We start from the raw sequence: 21,025 nt of genomic DNA on the forward strand, positions 1-21,025 counted from the left end.
GAAAATGCTTTGATGAGAAATTTTTGTTCCTTGGATGATGTCGAACATTTACTGCAGTAAAAAAACCTTCGACCACAGGTTAATTACGGTCCTTAAAGGAGATTTCAAGGTGCAACAAGGGCAACCACGCGACAGATGCAGGAAGAAACTAGTGCCCTTCTTGCTGCATGGCTTGAAACAGCTCCATCTGTGAACACACGCCTAAACCACCAGTTTGAGCATCAAACTTTAGCCGGCAGGTGAGAAATAAAAGCTGTAGAGGTGCTGATAAAAGCACTTTTAAAAAAGCACAGCTCTGTTGGGGCTGTCAGATAAAATATGCTGCACACAGATCATGTACACTCTTTATGTACAGGTGGGCTCCCGGCGGAATCTTTGTTCAGAGTGTCTTGCACTCTATACTGGTGTCGGCATTTGTGGTCACCCAGGGGTGACTCAGGACCTCATCTAGAGAAATTCGGTCGGCAGGCCGTATCTTCAACAACTGTTGAAAAAAAAGAAAAAGGAAGACGATGCTCAGCGCAGGCACTCCCACACGAACAAATGAATAAGACCTGGTTCAATGACAGGAAGCATTTGCGGATCATGGAATCCCCCGAATAATTTATAATCCACATTTTCTTTCAAATATGGCGCCCTCTAGGAAACATACCAAAATTTGTCCGCTACTCAACTGGTGTCAAACAAATGCATGTTGACACTCCTTTGCCCACTACTGGCACAATCCGCTTCAGCAAGGCACCAACTGCTAGTGTGAAGCCACAGGTGTGCACTTTTAGCTGTTGATTGCTCTTGTCGCTAACACGAATTGCACATGCGTGGCGTAAGGTGGCAACTTGTTTTCAGACAGTGGGTTGCAGGCATCTCTAAGGTGCTTGGACTTTCCGAGTTCATAATCGCATCATTTTCTTTGAAGTTCCCTTTCACCAGCATAGCAAACCATTTTTCAGCATATAGAGCGGAACTATTTTAAAAACGCAAACCGAAATTAATACGCTGTTTGTGGCCTAAGACTGCACAATCCTCGACTGAGTAACGACGTCCCAAACATTACTGAAAAAAACTGTGCGGAGGGTAAATGGCTGAAACAGTGATTGAACGGTACCCCATACATAAAATCCCTAGGATGACCTGACACAAGGAGAGAACATTTTGCGCAGCGAGCATTAGTCAACGTGCTGGCTATGTCTGCAACACCCCAAATATAGTGTTGCCCGTGGAAATCACCCGAACTGATTCCACGTAAACAAAAAGAAAATTCTAAGATCAAATTTGCACAAAATGACATATTGCTGCCAGACTTTGTGGAAATGTCCCATGCTGGGAGGAGGTTTGCGGTGTCGCCACTTGCAACTTGTCATAGAAACCAATAAAATTGCCATCCCCAAGATGAATGAAGCAGGAAAGTGTAGTGCAAGAAAAAACAAAGAAATTTCCTTCTGGGTTTTAGTTTTTACTGAGCCAATTTTAAATTTTTTAAGGAGACTAAACTTGGACCATAAGGCGCGCGCAAAAAGGCGATCTTGTTATTTTCGGTTTCCTTTGACACACACACACACACACACACACACACACACACACACACACACACACACACACACACACACACACACACACACACACACACACACACACACACACACACACACACACACACACACACACACACACACACACACACACACACACACACACACACACACACACACACACACACACACACACACACACACACACACACACACACACACACACACACACACACACACACACACACACACACACACACACACACACACACACACACACACACACACACACACACACACACACACACACACACACACACACACACACACACACACACACACACACACACACACACACACACACACACACACACACACACACACACACACACACACACACACACACACACACACACACACACACACACACACACACACACACACACACACACACACACACACACACACACACACACACACACACACACACACACACACACACACACACACACACACACACACACACACACACACACACAAAATTAGAATACATTTATATTAAATTACCAGGTAGATGAAATGCAAAAGGGCACACTTCCATCAGTTAAGGCTCGAGCGACCGTGACTGGGATACTTTTCTAGCTTTTCTGAGCAAGCACCATGACAATTACTAAGCCTGGATTACCTGTAGTGCTGTATGCAAATAAATACAATTCTATTTTTGTTGTTTGCACGTTGTACAAGAGCCTTCATCGTGGATATCACTGGTCTCATATTCTTTACAATGCGAATATAAGCCGTCTGCCGAGCCATATTCAAGCTGCCCATTTACAAACGCAAGATGGCGATTTTTCCTTGTCTCTCGTATATTATCTTAAAAGTTGAATTGTTTGGCTCCCATGATGCTGCCAGCATGGGCAAAGAAGCACGAAATTACAGACAAATTTTAAAACCAGCGTGATTTCAGCTAGGCAAACACAATAAGCAAACGTCCCCAACGCCCAGATATTAAACTGAGGCACCCCTTCTAGGTTGTAGAAATCTGCAAAAGACACCAAGTTCTGGTTGCGACTTTTCTTAGTAAGGATATACAACAGCCTACATGGGTCACTATGTGGTATTGTCTTACGAAGGCTACACAACAAAAAAATTTCGTCTGATGATGCTTCGGTTTCAAAAGTGGAATGATGGCTGTGATGTAAAAGGTCAGCACAGGTCACATGAGGCGTAAAAGCATTGATATGATTTCTGCTTCATCCTTCCTTGCGATTCCCGCTCAGGAGAGAGGCTGACCTTAATGTTGCAGTGAATTAAAATGAGGGAGCAGAAATTATATCTCAGTTTTTCCCGCCTCAAGTGACCTATATTGAACTCCTACATCACAGCCACAGTTCGTCTATAAAAACTTAAATCAGAACCAAATAAGATAAGAAACTCAATTGTAAATTATTTTGCGGTTGTTGCCGAACACACTGGGATGATCCATGTATACATATGTCCTATGCGTTCTAAAAGAGAAGAAAATAGGCAACCAAAATTTTTACGTCTACAATCCTTACACGCATCAACCTTCCAATTCATGACCGAGAAAGCAGAGTCAATTTGGGCATTGCATTAGCCTATAAACAAGTGTCCAAGTGTTCCTGCCAGCATGACACCAGGACGTACTTCCCTGCTAGGTATCTTACGTGCCAGCTCCGTTTCACGGGAGTGTACTAGATGTGTCTTGTGCAAATCATCAGTTTGCTCAGAGGCAAACTTGCTCACATTTACAATGATGTTCCGGGCATCAGCGCAGACATATGGTGGAAACTGGACTCTTCCGTCACGAATGCGCCGGTATGTCTCCTGCCGGGTCTCAGATTCGAAAGGCGGCGTGCCGACCAGGAACTCGTAGATGATTATGCCCAGGGCCCAATGGTCAACCTTCTCATCGTACACAATGCCCTCGACGATCTCTGGTGCCAGGTAATCTAGTGTGCCGCACCTGGTCGCCCGCCTGCAGACCGGGTTGCAAGAACCACAATTAGAGGACAATGAAGCGCAATTAAATACAAGAAAGGATGCTAAAGCAGTATCTTTGCTCCTGCTGCCAGATGATAAGTCTTACAGGCCAGTTGGCCAGACCACACAAACAGATGGGCATTCAGAACAGAACAAGAATAGAGGATGGCATCGCAATTCTGTGGGCAATGACAGAAGGCTAGTTGTGAAATGAAGACAGAAAAAGCTAGGGGGTACTGCACTGTTAGTTCCTATGCAGGATATTAACGAAAAGGCTGGAAAAACATGTCGGCAATCTGTATTGACGACACGCACTGAAATCCAGAACTTTGACATGAGCACACCATAAATATTTTCCTGCGGGAAACTTCTGTATATACAATGCTGTTTCGAACATTTTAAAACATTAATAAGTCAACTGAATACCCTCTTCAATTCTGTGCCAAGCAGTGTACATTCAGAACTATTTGAACCCTAAAAGACCCAATGAATCAATCTTGCACCGTTGAAAATTGCTACCAACATGGTCCGAAACTATGGTTGAATATAACAGCCGGTAATGATCAAGATACTATACTGTCTTACACAATGGCCAACACAAAAAAACTTTGGGTGACACTGGCGCTCACCTTACGACTATGATTTGAAACCATTAAAAATTCCCTTTGATTGTTTGTGAGTTCCTTGGTGCACCCTTTCACAGACATCGACACGCTTGCTACCATAACAATCTGCCTTATTACACATCAATGTCCATATTAACTGGTGATGCTAATTCGTGACCTTAAGTAACTCAGTGTTCTTGTAATTTAATTCCGCTACTGTGTGGTGTTAGGTGCTCGTACAAGGCCTCTATTTATACACTGAAGAGACATTTTTCGGTGGTGTAGAGGTAGAGTGCCCAGCTCCTGGCCCAAAGGAAAGTGGTTCGATTCCGCTTGACCACCTGTTCACCGTAAAACTACTTTTCTCGGCCACTACCCTCTTTACCAGTCAGGATGATCCAGTCACACCGGCACAGTCGCCGGGTTTTCTGTTGAACGGGATCTTTAAACCTAACGAGTTATAAACTGACCACAGGAATAGCTGCCACCTGTAGCTATCAATGATAGCCAGCAATAAAAAAATGTGCGGAAGAAATATATGGCTAAAGCCTCCAATTTTCAGCAACAGAAAGATTACAATTCCAAGAATGAAAAATAAGGAATCGGCAACATGCTACGGGAAGCCTCCCGCATGTTAATGCAGTGACCTTTCACGCAACAGACGTCTCCTCTGCTTCGCTTCTTCGTGCACTGAACTGCCCAGTTCTGGGCACATCAGCCCTTTTTCTCTTACTTCTCGCGGCTTCTTTCCAATGCCTCCTCTTTTTCAACAACCTGTGACGCGTTCTTTCCACATTTTCAGCAACTCTCTTCACAATGTGTGCTGGGCGCTTTACCTCAATGGCACCTGTCGGCAAGTTTAATTTTCCTCGCACCTCTGAAGTTTGGCGAGAGAGCTTGCTGTGGTTACGGACAGAGTTGCGAGACTGTTTTCTCCGCTCTGCTCTTAATGCTTTTCCGGAGCACCAATCACACGATCCTGCAGACGTCGAACAAGTCCAGGATTCGAGGACATCAATTTCAATTGTGAACGAACGGTGAAATATTGTAAGGTACTGTTAGGGAACTATTGACAAAATGGTCCATTCTTTTCATGCATAGTAAACCTTCCTTTTAAGATTGTCGAACGCTTGCATAGAGTAGTATAGAGTGCCACAGAAAACAAATAGGGAACTATTTTGATGATAGTAAAATGTCAACACCAAAAAATACAGGCCTGTAGAAGGGAGATCTACTGATATATTGATTATTACAGTTGAATTCTACTATATGAAAAAATTGAGTTCACGAACTCCCAATTGAAAATGCACAGGTCCAGAATTTATCGGCATGTGGCCCATTTCACTGTATCACAGCTAACTTCACAGGTCCAGCCCTGGCTCTTCACACGCACAGTTCGCGAGCACCTTCCCAGTCGCTGCTGGCGAGTGGCCGTAGTATATGCCATGCTAAAATTCAATTTAGCATACAGTTTACTGTGCTACAACTGAGAATGAGATGAAAAACGTAGCGCAAAGAAACGAAGACACAGAAAGACGGACAACACACGGCGCCGTGTGTTGTCCGTCTTTCTGTGTCCTCGTTTCTTTGCGCTACGTTTTTCACCTTGAAGTTATGAACCAACAAGCCCAAGCATATACCCTTCTGAGAATGAGAGATTTACTGGAGGCGACGACTGCAGTGAGAAATGTTTTACGGCGACATCCTAGCAGGCAGCACCTTACTATTACTCGAACATACTTTTCAAAAGCAACTCAGGTGGGTCTTCACAAACCTTTTGGGTTGGTAGCCACATCACACTGCTTCGAGTCCTCTCGAAGGCCACCACGAACCAGTTTTCAAAAACACAGTGGAAAAGTTTTAAAACAGCGGAAACAGCACATCGACACTGAAACTGAGCCCGCGGCCAGAAGCTAGAAAAACTCATATGTGTGCTGAATGGCTGAAGTAGTGACTGAAAATGAAGAGTATTTTGATAAAATGCTTAAGACAACCAAATACAAGCCTCAGAATTTTGTTACTGAAGAGAGAAGTGCGTATGGATGTGCTGGAATTGTATGAGAGTCTAAAATGCAGTGTTGCCCACAGATAACAACAGAACCGAAGCTGTGAAAATGACAAGTTTCAAACTCTACTTGCGCCCAAATTAAATGTCGCATGGCTGCCAAACTGTGCGAAAGAAATCGGGAACGATAGAAACCTACCGTACAAGTTCAATTAGAATAGGGTAACCGTCAAAAATCCACGAACATAACTGTTTCAACACATAGCGTCTGAACCACGGTTCGAAGATGCTACATGTCTACGTATGGCCACATGTGTTGCGTGAACAAGGCGACTATTCCCAGCTTAGCACGTCAGGTTGTTAAGCGGGTGGACAAAAAAAGACTTAGGCCCGTTTGTGCAATAACAAGCAACTTGAACTTAAGGCTTAAGGGGTTTGAACATCACAAAACATCTAAGACTACGAGGCACACCGCAGTGAATGGCTCTCAAAATTTCGACCACCTGGGTTTCTTTAACGTTCACTGACATCGCACAGTAGATGGGCCTCTTGAATTTCGCCTCCATCGAAATTCGACCGCCGGGGCCGGGATCGAACCCTCGTCCTTTCGAGTCAGCAGCCAAGCGTCATAACCACTGAGCCACTGCGGCGACCAGCAACTTGAATGGTGGTTCGCCTTCTTACCACTTTCGTGTGTTTAAGTTGTTTCCATAAATACTCATTTCAGAGTGAATAAATGCGTTCAGATAGCAAGAATTGACAGTCAATTCACAGGGGACTAGCATAAAAATTATGGCTTCGTAATTTACCTAATGAGACTTTCTGTAAGAAGGCCAACAAGCAAGCTTTATGCAGAACAAACATCAATTTTGCAGCCGTTGGCTCGTGAAAAGGCCAAAAGAAGCAAAAACATTAACAATGTAGAAACAAGCCTCCCATGTCTAAAACATTTACATGCACTGCATGCATAGTTTTGACCGAGTGGTTGAGGCTCCTTGGGCTGCCGTGCCAAGGAATTCAGGTTTGATGCCTGCACTGGGCAGGTATCCACTTTTTCTTTTTCCGGGCTGCTGCTTATATCGGAAAACGAAAGAGTCACCTTATAAATAGCCTACAAAAGCCTGCAGCAACGTTAGCCTGCAACAATGGCTGAATTCATAATGACCTGCGAAAATAGCCAGAAACAATGAGTTATTGCCATTTATTGTTTTCATGTAAAAATCACTGACAAAAACTTTACCTTAGACCCCTTAGAGGAAATTTTGCTGCCAATGAAAATTCGATCATTTGCTTATTCTACTACCCCGAATGAGTGCCAGAGATGAAGGCACGTTCGCGAACATTCAGTGATGCAAGCATTCTAAAATATAATGTTTGCTGAAACATATTTTTTCCTACCTGTGATTAGAGAATAAACAGACATAGTTCTTCAGCATTAACATGTATATCAGTGAAGTTCATGAAGTTTAAGCCACGCTCTTGCACAACCTTTCCAGATTTAAAATCTTCATTACTCACGATAACAGTGGCCGCTATCTGGATGTGGTGCCACATCACAGCACCATGAAACATTTTGACTTCACAGCAGAACACTGAGAGTCAAGTTTCAACTCTGCATGAACGAATAATCTAGATGAGGAGGAAGAAGATAAACAACATTATTTAGTCGCCTGCAGAACGACACGATGACTGAATGGCGCCGTGGCGCAGGCCCTGACGTCTTCTCAGCGGGTGGTCTCTAATCAACTCGAGCGCGTGTTACTACCGCGGTCGGTCGCCCTAAAGGGCAACGTTCCATCGGACTCGCTCGGCCTTTGTATTTAAAGAGAAATGATCAACATCTCTCTGCACATTTTCGCCTGCCTCTACCCAAGGGGTATTTCAGCAGAGTGCGACGTCAACTGTTGTGAGCCCCGCCATCCAGCTTACCCATGCGATGCTGCCAATAATTCCGATTGTTTAGAATTATGGTATGTAAATTTTCTAAAAAAACACACTGGCATAGCAAGCAAGTGTGTTGTCGCACTTGTGCAGCCTTGCAAACAGAGTTAAATCTTTAGGCTCACAAACTGCAGTCCGCTCTAAGAGCTGGTCGTATCTTTGCAAGATTTCCGACCATCAATCGGTAAACCTTGCTGTATAGTAGGCTCTAATGCCTTCCCACTTGCCGACTAACCTGGTTAAGCTTGGTTAACTGCTGCTCTCTTGCAGGGAAGGGTTGCAATACCATGCGTATCACTAAATGACTGGAAGCCCGTCTTGGCAATAATATGGCACAGCTGCAGTTCAGGTTCTGGGTTCATGGCAAGGTGCCGGTGAGTGCTGTCTCAACAGAATTATGTAGCAGGCTTGGTCACAGAGGTGCTTAGCAGGAGCTGCATCGCCGACTGGCTAGTAGTTGACTGTTCATCCTCACTCTGATTGACGATTTACAATGTCCATAGACCCTGACACCAACAGGCATACCATTAAAGGGGCTCTGAAAGGGGCTCTGATAAAGTTGCATTATGCCTCAAATGTTAAAGAACGCTGCTTCACGAGTACTGTCCAAGAAGAATTTTTTAATGCGCTTTGTAGAAACAGAGTTATCTGTAGTGAAAAATTGAATTTAGCCTCTTCGCGCCTTTCTTTCTCCTCTCGTCACTTTTTGCACATTGGAAGGTCGGTGCTCCTCCGCCGGCTCCACCTCCGGGGGAGAGCTCTCGGACCCACCGGAACTACACGGCTTATTATCCGCGGCCTTGGTAGATGCCTGACGTCGGAAGGAATCTAACCAATAGCCATCACTCAACTTGTATACAAATATGCGAGCGACGGAGGAGGGTCAGAACATGAAAAAGTCGCGAGGAAGGGTTCGCCATCTTTCGCGCGTGATTGTGAGATCTCTGCTGCATGAAGGAGCGTATAATTTGGCTCAGGCGTTCATGACAAAACAATGCAGTGATTGAGCAAGTTGGTGTTCTCTACTCGTAAGGTGTTTCAGAGCACCTTAAGGCTATAGAGAATATTTGGGTAAAGCCGAGTTGGCCTTTGGGCAACCACATACGCTTTTATGTTCTTTGTATAGCAGCTGGTTCACTGGACCAGTATTATCCGGCGTGCCAGCTGCACCAAGTTTATGTCATTGCATGTTGAACATGGACTGTATTAGGCCACATAGCACATAGTTACATCCCATTAACTTGCACTGTTAAACTACACACTGTTAACCTACAGCCTGTGTTGTAACAAAACGTGAAAAACATCTGTAGTTCATTCCACAGAGCTGTCCAGTCCGTAAATTACCCACAGTTCATGCAGCAGAGAGGCCTCCGTGTCACAAACTAAACAGTGCAACTGCCACGCCACAGCAAGAGATGTGAAAGGCCCCTGAGCAGCAATTAACTCACCTTCACCTTCAGTTTAGCATCAAATCTTAATCTTTTCAAGGCCACTGTGGCATACATCTCCCGCAAAGACAGTGCTAAATGTATGTTGTTGCATACCAAGCCCTGCACATGTGCAGCACCAAGAATGCGTATTCACATACCACATTTTTATATTTTCCTGTACGTCATGTTTTTTTTAATTTTACATCTGTGAGTCATATAGTACAATGAAAAATCATGCACTGCCACACGGCATCTTTTGGCATGACCAGTAACTAATCTGAAGAGAAAACCAATGCCTCCAACCCCAGTACACCTCTGCCCTCCACATCCAGACACCAGAAGACTCCATGGAACCCAGTGACGAAGCCAAGTGCATCTCAGTGCCCTGCTGAACTTTTTCAGAGTGTGGCGTCCTAACCTTTTTCGAATCAAATTGCCCACTCAACCATTCACTGTTCTTTCTTACTGAATGTGATGGCGGCTCGCGGTGGGGTGGCTCTGGTGTTAGCGCGTTACGCTACCTAGCCGGAGTACTTGGGTTTGAACCCAACTGCGGTGGCCGCGTTTCGATGGAGGCGAAACGCAAAAGGCGCACATGTGATGTGCGATGTAAGTGCACATTAAAGATTCCCAGGTGGTCGAAATTATTCTGGAGTACTCCACTGCAGCACCCATATCTCTTCTTTCACTCCCACCTTCCTTCCCTGATGCGCATTTGAGGTGTCAAACATGAAGCAGGACAGTTACTGCACCATTTCCTATTCTCAAAAACCACATTTTTTGACGCCGCCTGAGGATGTGTGCTGGAGAATGTGTGCTGGAGAATAGGATCCGGGAAGCAGGAAGACTGTATGACGAGAGCAATATTATCAGGACTGGCGTAATTCAAACCTTGCAGATGCAGACCTGCAAGAGCTCCCCAGCTGATAAAGCCAACCAAAAAGAAAAAGCACACCAGAGAAATAAAGCACCCTGGCCAGTGCTCGAGGATTGTCTGCACATGGCAGCTGCCGCAAGTGTATCACACTCTCCGACGAAGAGCCCTCAGTGTTTTTATAGCACTTTCCGAATGAGCAGGTGTGTATTATAAAATAGTGATATTTGTGTGAGACTTTTTGTGTAAAACTGCCATTTGCAGGGGGTGAAACTTACAGACTGAAAAATACTGAAAGCCAGGTAGCATCGCCCTTCTTTGATGTCTAATTTTGTTGTGTCATTTTTCAGGCAGAGATGGTGTGGATGCTCACGTCAGAGGATTACACAGTGTTATCTTGGTGGAGCACAGCCTCGGCTGGCATCTGTGCATCCACCAAGAAGGAAAGCTATTACATGCATGGGTAATTCTTGAACTCTTACAGCTCTCCTAATGCAGCCCAACACAGGAGGACATTTCATCGCTAAATGACTGACATCCGTCACAATCGAATCAACTAAGAATAAATACCCGAAAAACAATGGTCATGCTTTTCCGAGCTTAAAAATAAAGGATTCCCAAGAGAGCGCTCAATTTTAGGCAGCGGATAGGACATAAAAGTTGTTGAGCAGCACACCATTCTTGAAGCTACGTTCTCTTATTTAACCTGAGATTTACATGCCGAGAAAATATATCCGAAACTCGTTTGAAACTTGAGCTGTATCGCTAACCCACACGCTTCTTCCAAAAAATAAAACGGATATATCCGACGTTGTTTGCTTAGTAAATTATTACAATCTTGTGTGGCTGACCATCAATTTAAACAAAATTTAAGTTTTACAGAAACAGGCTAGTCATCAATGATTGAAACAAAAGCTGCACTTTCCACCCAGGCTTCACACGCCTGACGTCATACCATGTGACTCCACCACCAGCGCCGAGCATCCACCGTACCACGTGACATGAACACGTGATTAGCCGTATACAGAGAGAAGCTCGCCACGCTCGCTTCAGTCCGAGCTTTTGCTCCGGTCTTTTGCTTGTTTCATTAGGTACAACCGATTTAAATCCCATCAATTTTCCGATGCGTAAAGCCCGAGCAAGATCTTGCTGTTTCTAGGTTTGTGACAAGAGCATAGATTAATAAATAAATTATAAAGTAAACATTGTCATGACTGGGATTCGAACCCGTGGCACCATGAACAGATCAGCTTCGCTGACCAGTGGACGATAGCATTATGCTACCAACGCAGCCGAACACGCCTTGCGTTAATCTGCACCACACACGCGCGCTGTGCATAACACAATGACATCTTGATCAACTTCCATCAGCTTAACCTCGAACAGACCTTTACCCGATTCTAATTTTGTTGCCAGACGTGCCGACGGTCCAACAAAGAAAAACCATGAGCCAGCCAGGCTAAGCAAATTGTTTCGCATTTTAGCTGTGTTAAAACCCTGCCATTTCTAGTTGTGATGCTGATCTCCTACCCTACTTTTTTCAGCTGAATAAAATTCTTCGAATAAACCATTTTTATGAGAAAAAATTTTTCAACTCAATCATCCATCTGCTTTAAACAAGCTTTACAGTTTCTAGACGTTAAACATCCCAAAGAGACTATGGCCATGAGCTGCCGTATGGAGGGCAGTACACGGGCATCTAGCATTTCATCTCGATTGAAATGTGATTGGTGCTGTCAGAATCGAGTCCGCGTCTTTTGGGTCAGTAGCCTAGCGCCATAACCACCGTGGCATGCCAATATTTCACATTTTTGCGAGCAAAGAATGCGAAGGAACCTTCAGAGACAATGATGCCCTTGATGCAAGTGCAATGCATGGCTTATTGTCATGTAGTGGTGAAGGCAATCCAGGCATTGAGGACGACCGTGAAAGAAAGCCTCTAAAAGAAACTGTTATTCGGCTGACCTGCGCCCACAATTAACTGAATGGTTCGTCGGTGGAGAAAGCAGCTAGTATGCTCAGTGGTCGTCGGTGCGCCCGCAGCTCTTGGTCGTGCTGAATTTAAACCTGATAGGGAACATTCGAGATATGACGTGCAAAGTTACCACAACAGTCTTGAACAACGCAGATTTGGCTCTGGCTGGATGCGATCGATCAAGATGAATCGGGTCACGTTTTGCATCACAAAGGGATAAAGCCGCCTGCCGGCAGATTTGAAGAACAAACATTGAGTACAATATATTTATGCGTGGCTGTCGTGGACCAGGCTCTGAGAACCAGCTCTTTTTGGCTGATCCGAATTGAGGAAGATTGCCCTCTAATCCCTCATACACATCCCGTTACCTCTATACATTTCCTTTCTCACCACGGACAACTACCTCTTGAAAGTTGTAGTGCCATTATATGCGCATGCATGTGTATGCACAGGCACTGCAGATTATTACAGGAAAGCACTACTGTGAAGGACAAATCAGCTTTTATTCAGCAAATTAGAGTATCACCATACATCCCGAACCCCGCTTTAAAAAGAGTTTCATAATCAGTCTCATTCATTTTCCAGCTTGTTATTAAGATGTTCAACTGGGTTATCGTAATACACTGAAATTTAAACACATCACTTGCGTATCTCACTGATGAAGAATGGCGTGACAGTAGATTAGTGTGTTTTAACTTTTACGTGCCAAAAACTGCCGTTCGCTGTGACATAATACAGCAGAAGGCCAATATTTCAAATATTGGCGTTTCTTTAGTGAGCACCAAAATCTCAGCAAAAAGGTGGATTTGCATTTCGCCCCTGTTGAAATGGAGCAGCAATGGCCGAAGATGAACCAAGATCTTGTGTGCTGAGAAGCCAAATGCTATGGCCACTGCGCTGCTGTGTAAGGTGCACAAGGTGCACAACAGAAGCAAAGATGCACACAAAACAAGGCTGTAATACAGTCTCCTTTACATTCACCCAATCCCCAGGTACAAAGAAAAGAGATTGCAAGTTGAAAAAAAAAATGGTTGATACACTTACCTTGAAAAGGGCGCGTGTACGGACCAGCCAAAGTCCGCAATCTTTATCTCTCCATTGATGCCCAGGAGCAGGTTCTCGGGTTTGATGTCGCGGTGGATGACATTTAGACTGTGGCAGACCTTGAGTGCATTACACAGTTGGTATATGTACTGCACAAGAGGAAAAGGCCCATCAGAACCTCAAGAGCATGGCAACCGTGCCCTGTTGTTTTGCACAGCACCGCTATATATGTCGTGGTGGTTTTATTAGTGGCTCCAGAATGGTCTCTTTGTCAATGGTATATCTTCAACCTTCAACACTTAACGTTGCTCAAATGCTGTTGCCGTCTAAATATACTACAAGAGGTATGAAGTATGTGACCAAGCAGCATGGCTAGCAGCACTAGTGGACTGCACGAGGGAACAAGCCACCAGAACTGATGTGCTTCTTCGATGGCTGACTTTGGAACTGTAAGCGGTCTTGTGATTCATGTTAAAATCTAGCATACATTTTCTGCCAATAACATTTGTGAAAACACCACTCACTTGGCTTTTTCCGGAGAGGGTGGATGATGGCCATTAGCTGCATAAAACGGCAGCAAGTGGCCTCAATATACTACCGTACTCTGTGCACTACAGACACAGACACCAAAAGTCTAAAAAAGGCCTGGAACACTACAGATGAAATAACAGTTCAGTTCTTGTCAAAGTACCCCAAGTCATAATGTAGGTGACATACATTGTACTTAAGAACAAACTGGCCTCTCGCTTTTTGCCTAAATCGATATGTGACCGCTGTGACCGGGATCGAACATGCGTCTTTCGTTTCAGCAGCCGAGCACCATAACCACTAAGCCTCTGCGGCGGCTTGTTGAACACGTCTCTGGACCGTTAAGCCCCTAGTGAAAGCAAGACGAGTAAATCCTTTAAATCAAATTTTGTTTCAAGTGCTGGCACTGCGATTTTCCGCCTCATATACACACCAATGGAATGCTAGCCTGACTGACAAAGCTTTATCATGATGAAATAATGTAATTATATGCATTCGCACATATATTTGTGAACTTAACCAGATTAGTGGTGTGACATTTTTCAGAATTGTTTTTGAAGGCTGAGTTTTCTCAGAATTTCTAATTACCAATTGGCATCTACTATCACACTTAGCTAGAAGCTGCCAACCGCAGCTTAAAACTACCATCTCATGCTGCGTAGCACAACCAAGTCTACCAGGATCACGATGAGTACCTAAAAAAATTCCTACACACAGTATGAGAAAAACAATACATAAAAAGCTGTCGTAAACCATTCTCCCCGTTAACATTCAGCAAAAGCATTGCTTGTGAGGTCGCTGCCGAAACTCGCGAAGAAAAATAGGCAGGTGCACATATTTAAATTGAATCTTATCTCCAGGGAAAGGGAGCACAAAGCCAATGTATGCCAGTGCTCATAAGGTAGGCACCAGATGGCAGTGTAGTTTGAAACAACAATCTCCCGCACATGAGGCAGGGTATTGCATGGGGTTACCCGAGGAGGCAAATGCGCACTGAACCCTGCTTATTTTTATTTCTCGCTGGCCTTTGCCCTCATCCTACGTATTGTAGTCACTCCCTGATCTCATGCCCTTATGTTTCTCATCCGTCAGTAGTGAAGCTGCGGCTCATTTGACCTTCACAGTTATAACTGTGTTCCAAAACAATAAGGCTACGGAAGCCAATTATGGCGCATAGTTGACAAGCTCAGAAAATATGCACAAGTTGTGCAAAAGGTGATTATAAAGGGCTCAAGAACAATCTGACCCAGAGTCTCCTCCAACGTATACCAAAATCTTGCATACAGCTGGTTCAACATCAAGCCTCAACCGCCGTTGGAAAGGCAATTTATGTTTATATCTTTAGAATTTATCACATCCAGTGATGTTGCACAGCAGTGCAAGTGGTTAACACAAAGCAGAGCCTCGTTTGTTGTGGGTGCAGTGTACAGCTCTAAACAGAGAGGGCACCACATAAACAGCCAAGCTAGGCTAAGCCCTGGCAAGTCTGTCGCCATAAAAACTGAAACAAGAGGCAAGTGGCACAACAGACAGCGAGTACCAATACTGAGCATGTATGGAAGTATAAATTCTAAGGAAAGCTGTTCAGTATAACAGCACTGTGTCTCACTGGGATCACCTAGAAGAGATCACAGTGGTGCAGAAGCAGGCAGGGTGCTTACTGTGGCAGCTCTCTGGTCGGTGAATCTCCCTTCTCTGGTGAGATGACGGTACAGCTCCCCCTGGGGCGCATACTCGAGAATGAGGTATACCCGGGATTCGTCGTGGAACCAGTTGTAGAGGCATAAGATGTTTGGGTGCCTGCATGAGGGACACCATTTTTCACCAGTTGCTTACCTCTGCAGCTACATACAGTTGTAGCTAGGAAACCTGGGTGTGGCCCTTCCTTGCGTTAAATTCAGTTTAGGAGCAGATATGAACCAATTTTAAAGAAAAATTTTTATTTGCTGCAACATTGAGCAGGTTAAATACAACGGTGCAGTTTGGTGCGAAAAGCCTGGCAATCCCATCGCTGGCCTTATGAGTAGTACTAATGAGGAAATTTCAGATACCTTTCAAAAGGAGTGCACCATACTCTCCAAATGAATTAAAAGACCAAACTTTTTTCATCCGAGAATACCGAAGGCCCGAGACCGTATAATACAAGAATCTGAGCGCATTCGAAGCACTTTGGCAGTAGCGGCAGAGCGGGGCGGACGTCGAATAATCCGTTCTTCGCTGTGTTTTACAGTCGCAGATGCTGCAGTGTTTCCGCGGTGCTTCGGACAAGAATCTCACCGTGGCCTGTTTTCCTTGGGAACGCTGAACTCAAGCACTGGTTTCAAGCATCGTTTCCATATCAGCAAGACGGAGCCAATCAACGGGAGCCGACGGCTGGGACGAAAGCTGCGGAAACTTTTGCAACTAGGGGCGTAGTTCGCCATGCACTTTGGCCGCAGCGGCAGAGCGGGGCGGACGTCGAATAATCCGTTCTTCGCTGTGTTGTACAGGTTGGTCAAACCTGCTAGTCGATATTGGTCACCATGACTCGGGGTTGCAAATGTCGCGAAAAACTAAAGAATGACGATAACGCCATCACATGCAGTGAGTGTGAATTTTGTTTTCATGGCGCGATATGTTCAGGCATGAGTGAAACGACATTTGTTTCAAAACGTTGGTCGGATAAGATGGTTTGGAATTGTGAAGCGTGTAAACGTTCGACTGGAGGCAAGGGTGACGCCTCAAACGGTGACTCGAATACGGATGCCGACCTTAAAGTACTTATTGTGGAAATGAACAGGAAATTGACTTCCCTTCTCCCTCTCACCGAAAAGCTAGATGCAGTAGAGAGCTCAATCCAGATGCTACATGAAGAGTTTGCCACTATAAAAGAGCGCCTTGATACGCAGGATAAGGAAATCAAAGGAATTAAAGGCAGAATTGATAAGCTCGAGAGAGATGCTGGCTCAAAAGATATAACTCAGTTACAACTCAGTGTCCATGACTTAGAATGGCGCAGCAGGCGCTTGAACATCGAGATTCATGGCATTGCTGGGGCGGAAGGAGAGGACCTCTTGTCAAAAGTCAACAAAGTGGCGGACAAGATTGGCATGAACCATCTCACTGAGGTGGACACCCTCGCACTTCATATGATGTCGGCGAAACCAGGCGAGACAAAAGCTGTGATTGCCCGTTTTGTAAGGCAGAATCTTCGAGACGCTTTACTGCAGAAACGGGTGGTTCTTAGGGAAAAATACGACTCAGTGTACATCGCAGAAAACATGACCAACTGTTCCAGAGTATTGTTGCAAGCCACAAAAGAGTGGGCTAAACAGGCTGGCTTTGCATATGTGTGGCATGTCAATGGCAAAATTTTGGTGCGTAGAAAGAGTGGCGATGGCGCTATGGTTATCAAGAGCATGAGTGACCTCTCCACACTTCGTAGCTAAATGCCTTTTTCGTGTAGTCGGGAACCCGTGACCCTTATCTTGAAATGGCGCACCTAGGGCACGTTACCTTAGAAGAACTCTTAAAAGAGCTTGGTGGTCAGACACATGGTTACCTTCGTTGTTTTCACTTAAATGCACAGTCTGTGTTCAACAAGGTTGCGGAACTAGAATCCTTGTCAAAAAAGCTTGAGAATTGTTTTGATGTTCTGATGAAAACAGAAATATGGCAATCAAGCAGTTGTGACACTTTTGACCTTCCTGATATGCCAACTTTTTCTGTTAATAGAACCTCTCGTCGCGGTGGTGGTGTGTCTGTGCTAGTAAGCTCTCTTGTACAGCCTGTCTTGCTTTCAGAATTTTCTTGTGTCACAGATAGTTTTGAGATTATTTGTCTGCAAGTGAAAGATGCTGTATTTTCAACTTGTTCTCGCATCCGGATGGTTCTCTACTTGAATTTTTTGTGTTTTTAGATAATTTATTGTCATTTGTTAACCAAAACAGATACAATGTGATACTTGCCGGTGATTTTAACGTTGATATGAGTAGCAATAGTACGAAGAAAACATATTTTGAAAATGTATTGCTATCTAATGGCTGTATAAACCATATTACTTCTCCCACACGACTAACGACGTCCATGTAAACAATTCTTGACTTAGTAATAAGAAATTATGATGCTAACCTTGTCAATTCCAGTGTTCTCACTTACCCTATTAGTGATCACTTGCGTGTGTTTTGTAGCATAAAATTTCGTACTCGGAGAAACTCTCACCATAAAGTGTTTAATCTTTTAGAGCCTGTTACACCTACCCTCTTAGAAGCTTTTTATCATGAGTTAGAAACGGTTTGCTGGGACAACGTTCTTCAGGCATCAAATGCGAACACAACTTATGATGCCTTTTTGAGTTTGTTTCTTTCGGTATACCAACGTCACTTCGTTTTCAAACGCTATACGGGTAATAAGAGATGTCGAAAACCAAGGGTGACAAAGTACCTATTGAAGAAGATAGAAAAGAAAGAACGTCTGTTTAAAACATTTATGCGAACTCGTACAGCATCTGATCTCGCTACGTTCAAAAAATTTCGTAATGACTTGACTAAGCAGCTAAGAAAAGCAAGAAAACTGTACTATGAGAATATGTTCGGTTCCGACGTAAAGCGCACTGACTTAATGCGGAATAACTTAAATGCACTGATGGCTCGGAGCGAGAAAAAACAGAGAGTTGAAGAAATTTTTCACGAAGGACAGATGTCAAAAGGAGAAGAAATGGCAAACATTTTTAATGACTACTTTGTTAACAGAGATTCTACTAAAAACCAGGCATCATACAAAAGTTTAGGGCAGAAAAACTCTAGCACAATATTTTTTGAACCAACAGATGCAAATGAAGTTTGTTCTCTTTTTTTAGTTTAAATAATTCTCATAGTGTTGATGCTGACGATATACAAATAAGACCCGTCAAGTATGTGATACGTATAATCAGCACCATTTTAGCGCATATTTTTAATTTCTGCATTTCTACAGCTTTTTTTCCTACAAAAATGCAAGTCGCCCGTGTGATAGCCTTATATAAGCAAGGAAATAAGAATGATGTATCGAACTACAGACCGATGTCAATTCTTCCTGCCTTTTCGAACGGTCTCGAGAAAATTATCTTAGATCGAATATCGCGCTTCTCCAGCAAGCATAATATAATAACTACTTCGCAATATGGCTTTAGGAGGGACATGTCTACAGAGCTGGCACTGTTGGACCATAAGGAATATATTCTAAAGCATTTTGTAGAAATCTATTGTTATGGGTATTTTTGTTGATTTTAGCCAAGGTTTCAATTATATTAGTCATACTATCCTTTTTGAAAAACTGCATCATTATGGTATACGGGGACATGTTTTGGCTCTCCTCAAAATTTACCTATCATATATATTTCAATATGTCGACATATATGGTTTTATTTCTCAGAGAAAAAAAATAATTTCAGGAGTCCCACAGGGTAGAATTTTAGGCCCTGTCCTATTTAATTTGTACATTATTGATATTGTACATATCTGCTCAGATACCAAGTTCGTTATATATGCCTATGACACGAGTGCTTTGGTGCCATCACGTTCTGAAGCTGGAGGAATTACTAAAGCAAATATTTTTTTGTGCAAATTGGACTCGTGGACTTCCAGCAATCAATTAAAAGTTAACGCAAACAAAACAAAGGTGGTAGTTTTTCGACCAAAAATTAAACATATTTCCTTACAAGGAACCGTAATGTTTAGATCCGCTGCCATTGATGTGGTAGATACTGTCAAGGGGTTAGGGGTATATTTTACTTCAACTTTACAACGGAATGATCATGTAAACAGTCTAATCAGCAAACTGAGCTGCATAACTGGAATTTTAAATCGCAACCGCTATACTGTTCCAAAAAAGTTAAACTAATGGTCTACAGCGCTCTCTTTGTCTCCCAACTAAACTACTCTCATTTAGTTTAGGGAACATCAACAAAAACTAATGTGTTGAAGCTTGAAAGGCTATAGAAAAAATAGTACGAATAATTGAAAACATTCAAAACACAGTATCTTCACATATCTTTGCTTCGCTTAATTTATTGAAAGTAAGAAATATATACGAATACAAATTATGCAGGCAGTATCGTTTAAGTGTCCAACGAGAGAGTACAGTTTTTACGGAAATGGCAGAATTAAGATCCAATTATCACACCTGCAGCACCAGAACTCCAGAACGATGGAAAGTTCCATAATGTCGCACTGCCTATGGACAACAAACACTCCGCTATAATCTTCCGCGATTATTGAATGCTGCAGAAAAAGAAGGCGCAGATCTACTCAATATGTCTCTTCCAAATATATAAAAATATTTTGCTAATCATACTCTTTTTTGCGAATGAATGCAAAGGTATATCCTTATGTTCAATTACATTACATTGTTTCATTTTCGAAAAAAATTTTCTTCTCCAGGCGTCCAAATCCAGTGCTCTATTGAAACTCTTATTTAGGCTTATTTTATTGTCTGATGCGATACAGGGCTGTTTTTCTTTTCTCTTTGCAACAACAAAATGGGACTGTCTACTGCCCCACTCTGCTGGTGTATACACTGTAAGGGGGCGGAGGATTTTTCAAGCCGCAAATGTACAGCTTTTCCCTCCACCTCCGTCCAATTCTTTGTGGAGAATAAAACTTGTATGTATATGTATGTATGTATGTATGTATGTATGTATGTATGTATGTATGTATGTATGTATGTATGTATGTATGTATGTATGTATGTATGTATGTATGTATGTATGTATGTATGTATGTATGTATGTATGTATGTATGTATGTATGTATGTATGTATGTATGTATGTATGTATGTATGTATGTATGTATGTATGTATGTATGTATGTATGTATGTATGTATGTATGTATGTATGTATGTATGTATGTATGTATGTATGTATGTATGTATGTATGTATGTTTGCATGTATGTATGTATGTATGTATGTGCACCCTGAACACGAATACCCCTACATGGGAGTAAAAAAGGAAGTAATCTGTCCTCGAGCACACCCCATTTTTACTCCTTTCTGTTTAGAGCGTGGTGCCCATACCACTTAACAAAGCACTCGCAAAAGAACTCATGACCCCAAATTCAAACGCTTCTTTGA

At 43.2% G+C, this 21,025-nt stretch overlaps 1 protein-coding gene across 1 annotated transcript in view; it reads right to left on the reverse strand.

Annotated features, from left to right (window-relative positions):
• Positions 1-358: 358 nt before the first annotated feature.
• Positions 359-21,025, reverse strand: part of LOC144134951 (aurora kinase A-A-like) — a 31,636-nt gene continuing 10,969 nt past the window's right edge. The window contains exons 5-8 of the mRNA XM_077667741.1: positions 15,597-15,735; positions 13,408-13,556; positions 3,297-3,528; positions 359-484 (exon numbers count right to left, since the gene is read on the reverse strand). Coding sequence (XP_077523867.1) covers positions 380-484; positions 3,297-3,528; positions 13,408-13,556; positions 15,597-15,735 — 625 coding nt within the window. The 3' untranslated portion in view covers positions 359-379. The remainder of the gene's footprint in view (positions 485-3,296; positions 3,529-13,407; positions 13,557-15,596; positions 15,736-21,025) is intronic.

This window comes from Amblyomma americanum, chromosome 1 (genome assembly GCF_052857255.1).
Source record: "Amblyomma americanum isolate KBUSLIRL-KWMA chromosome 1, ASM5285725v1, whole genome shotgun sequence".
NCBI lineage: Eukaryota > Metazoa > Arthropoda > Arachnida > Ixodida > Ixodidae > Amblyomma > Amblyomma americanum.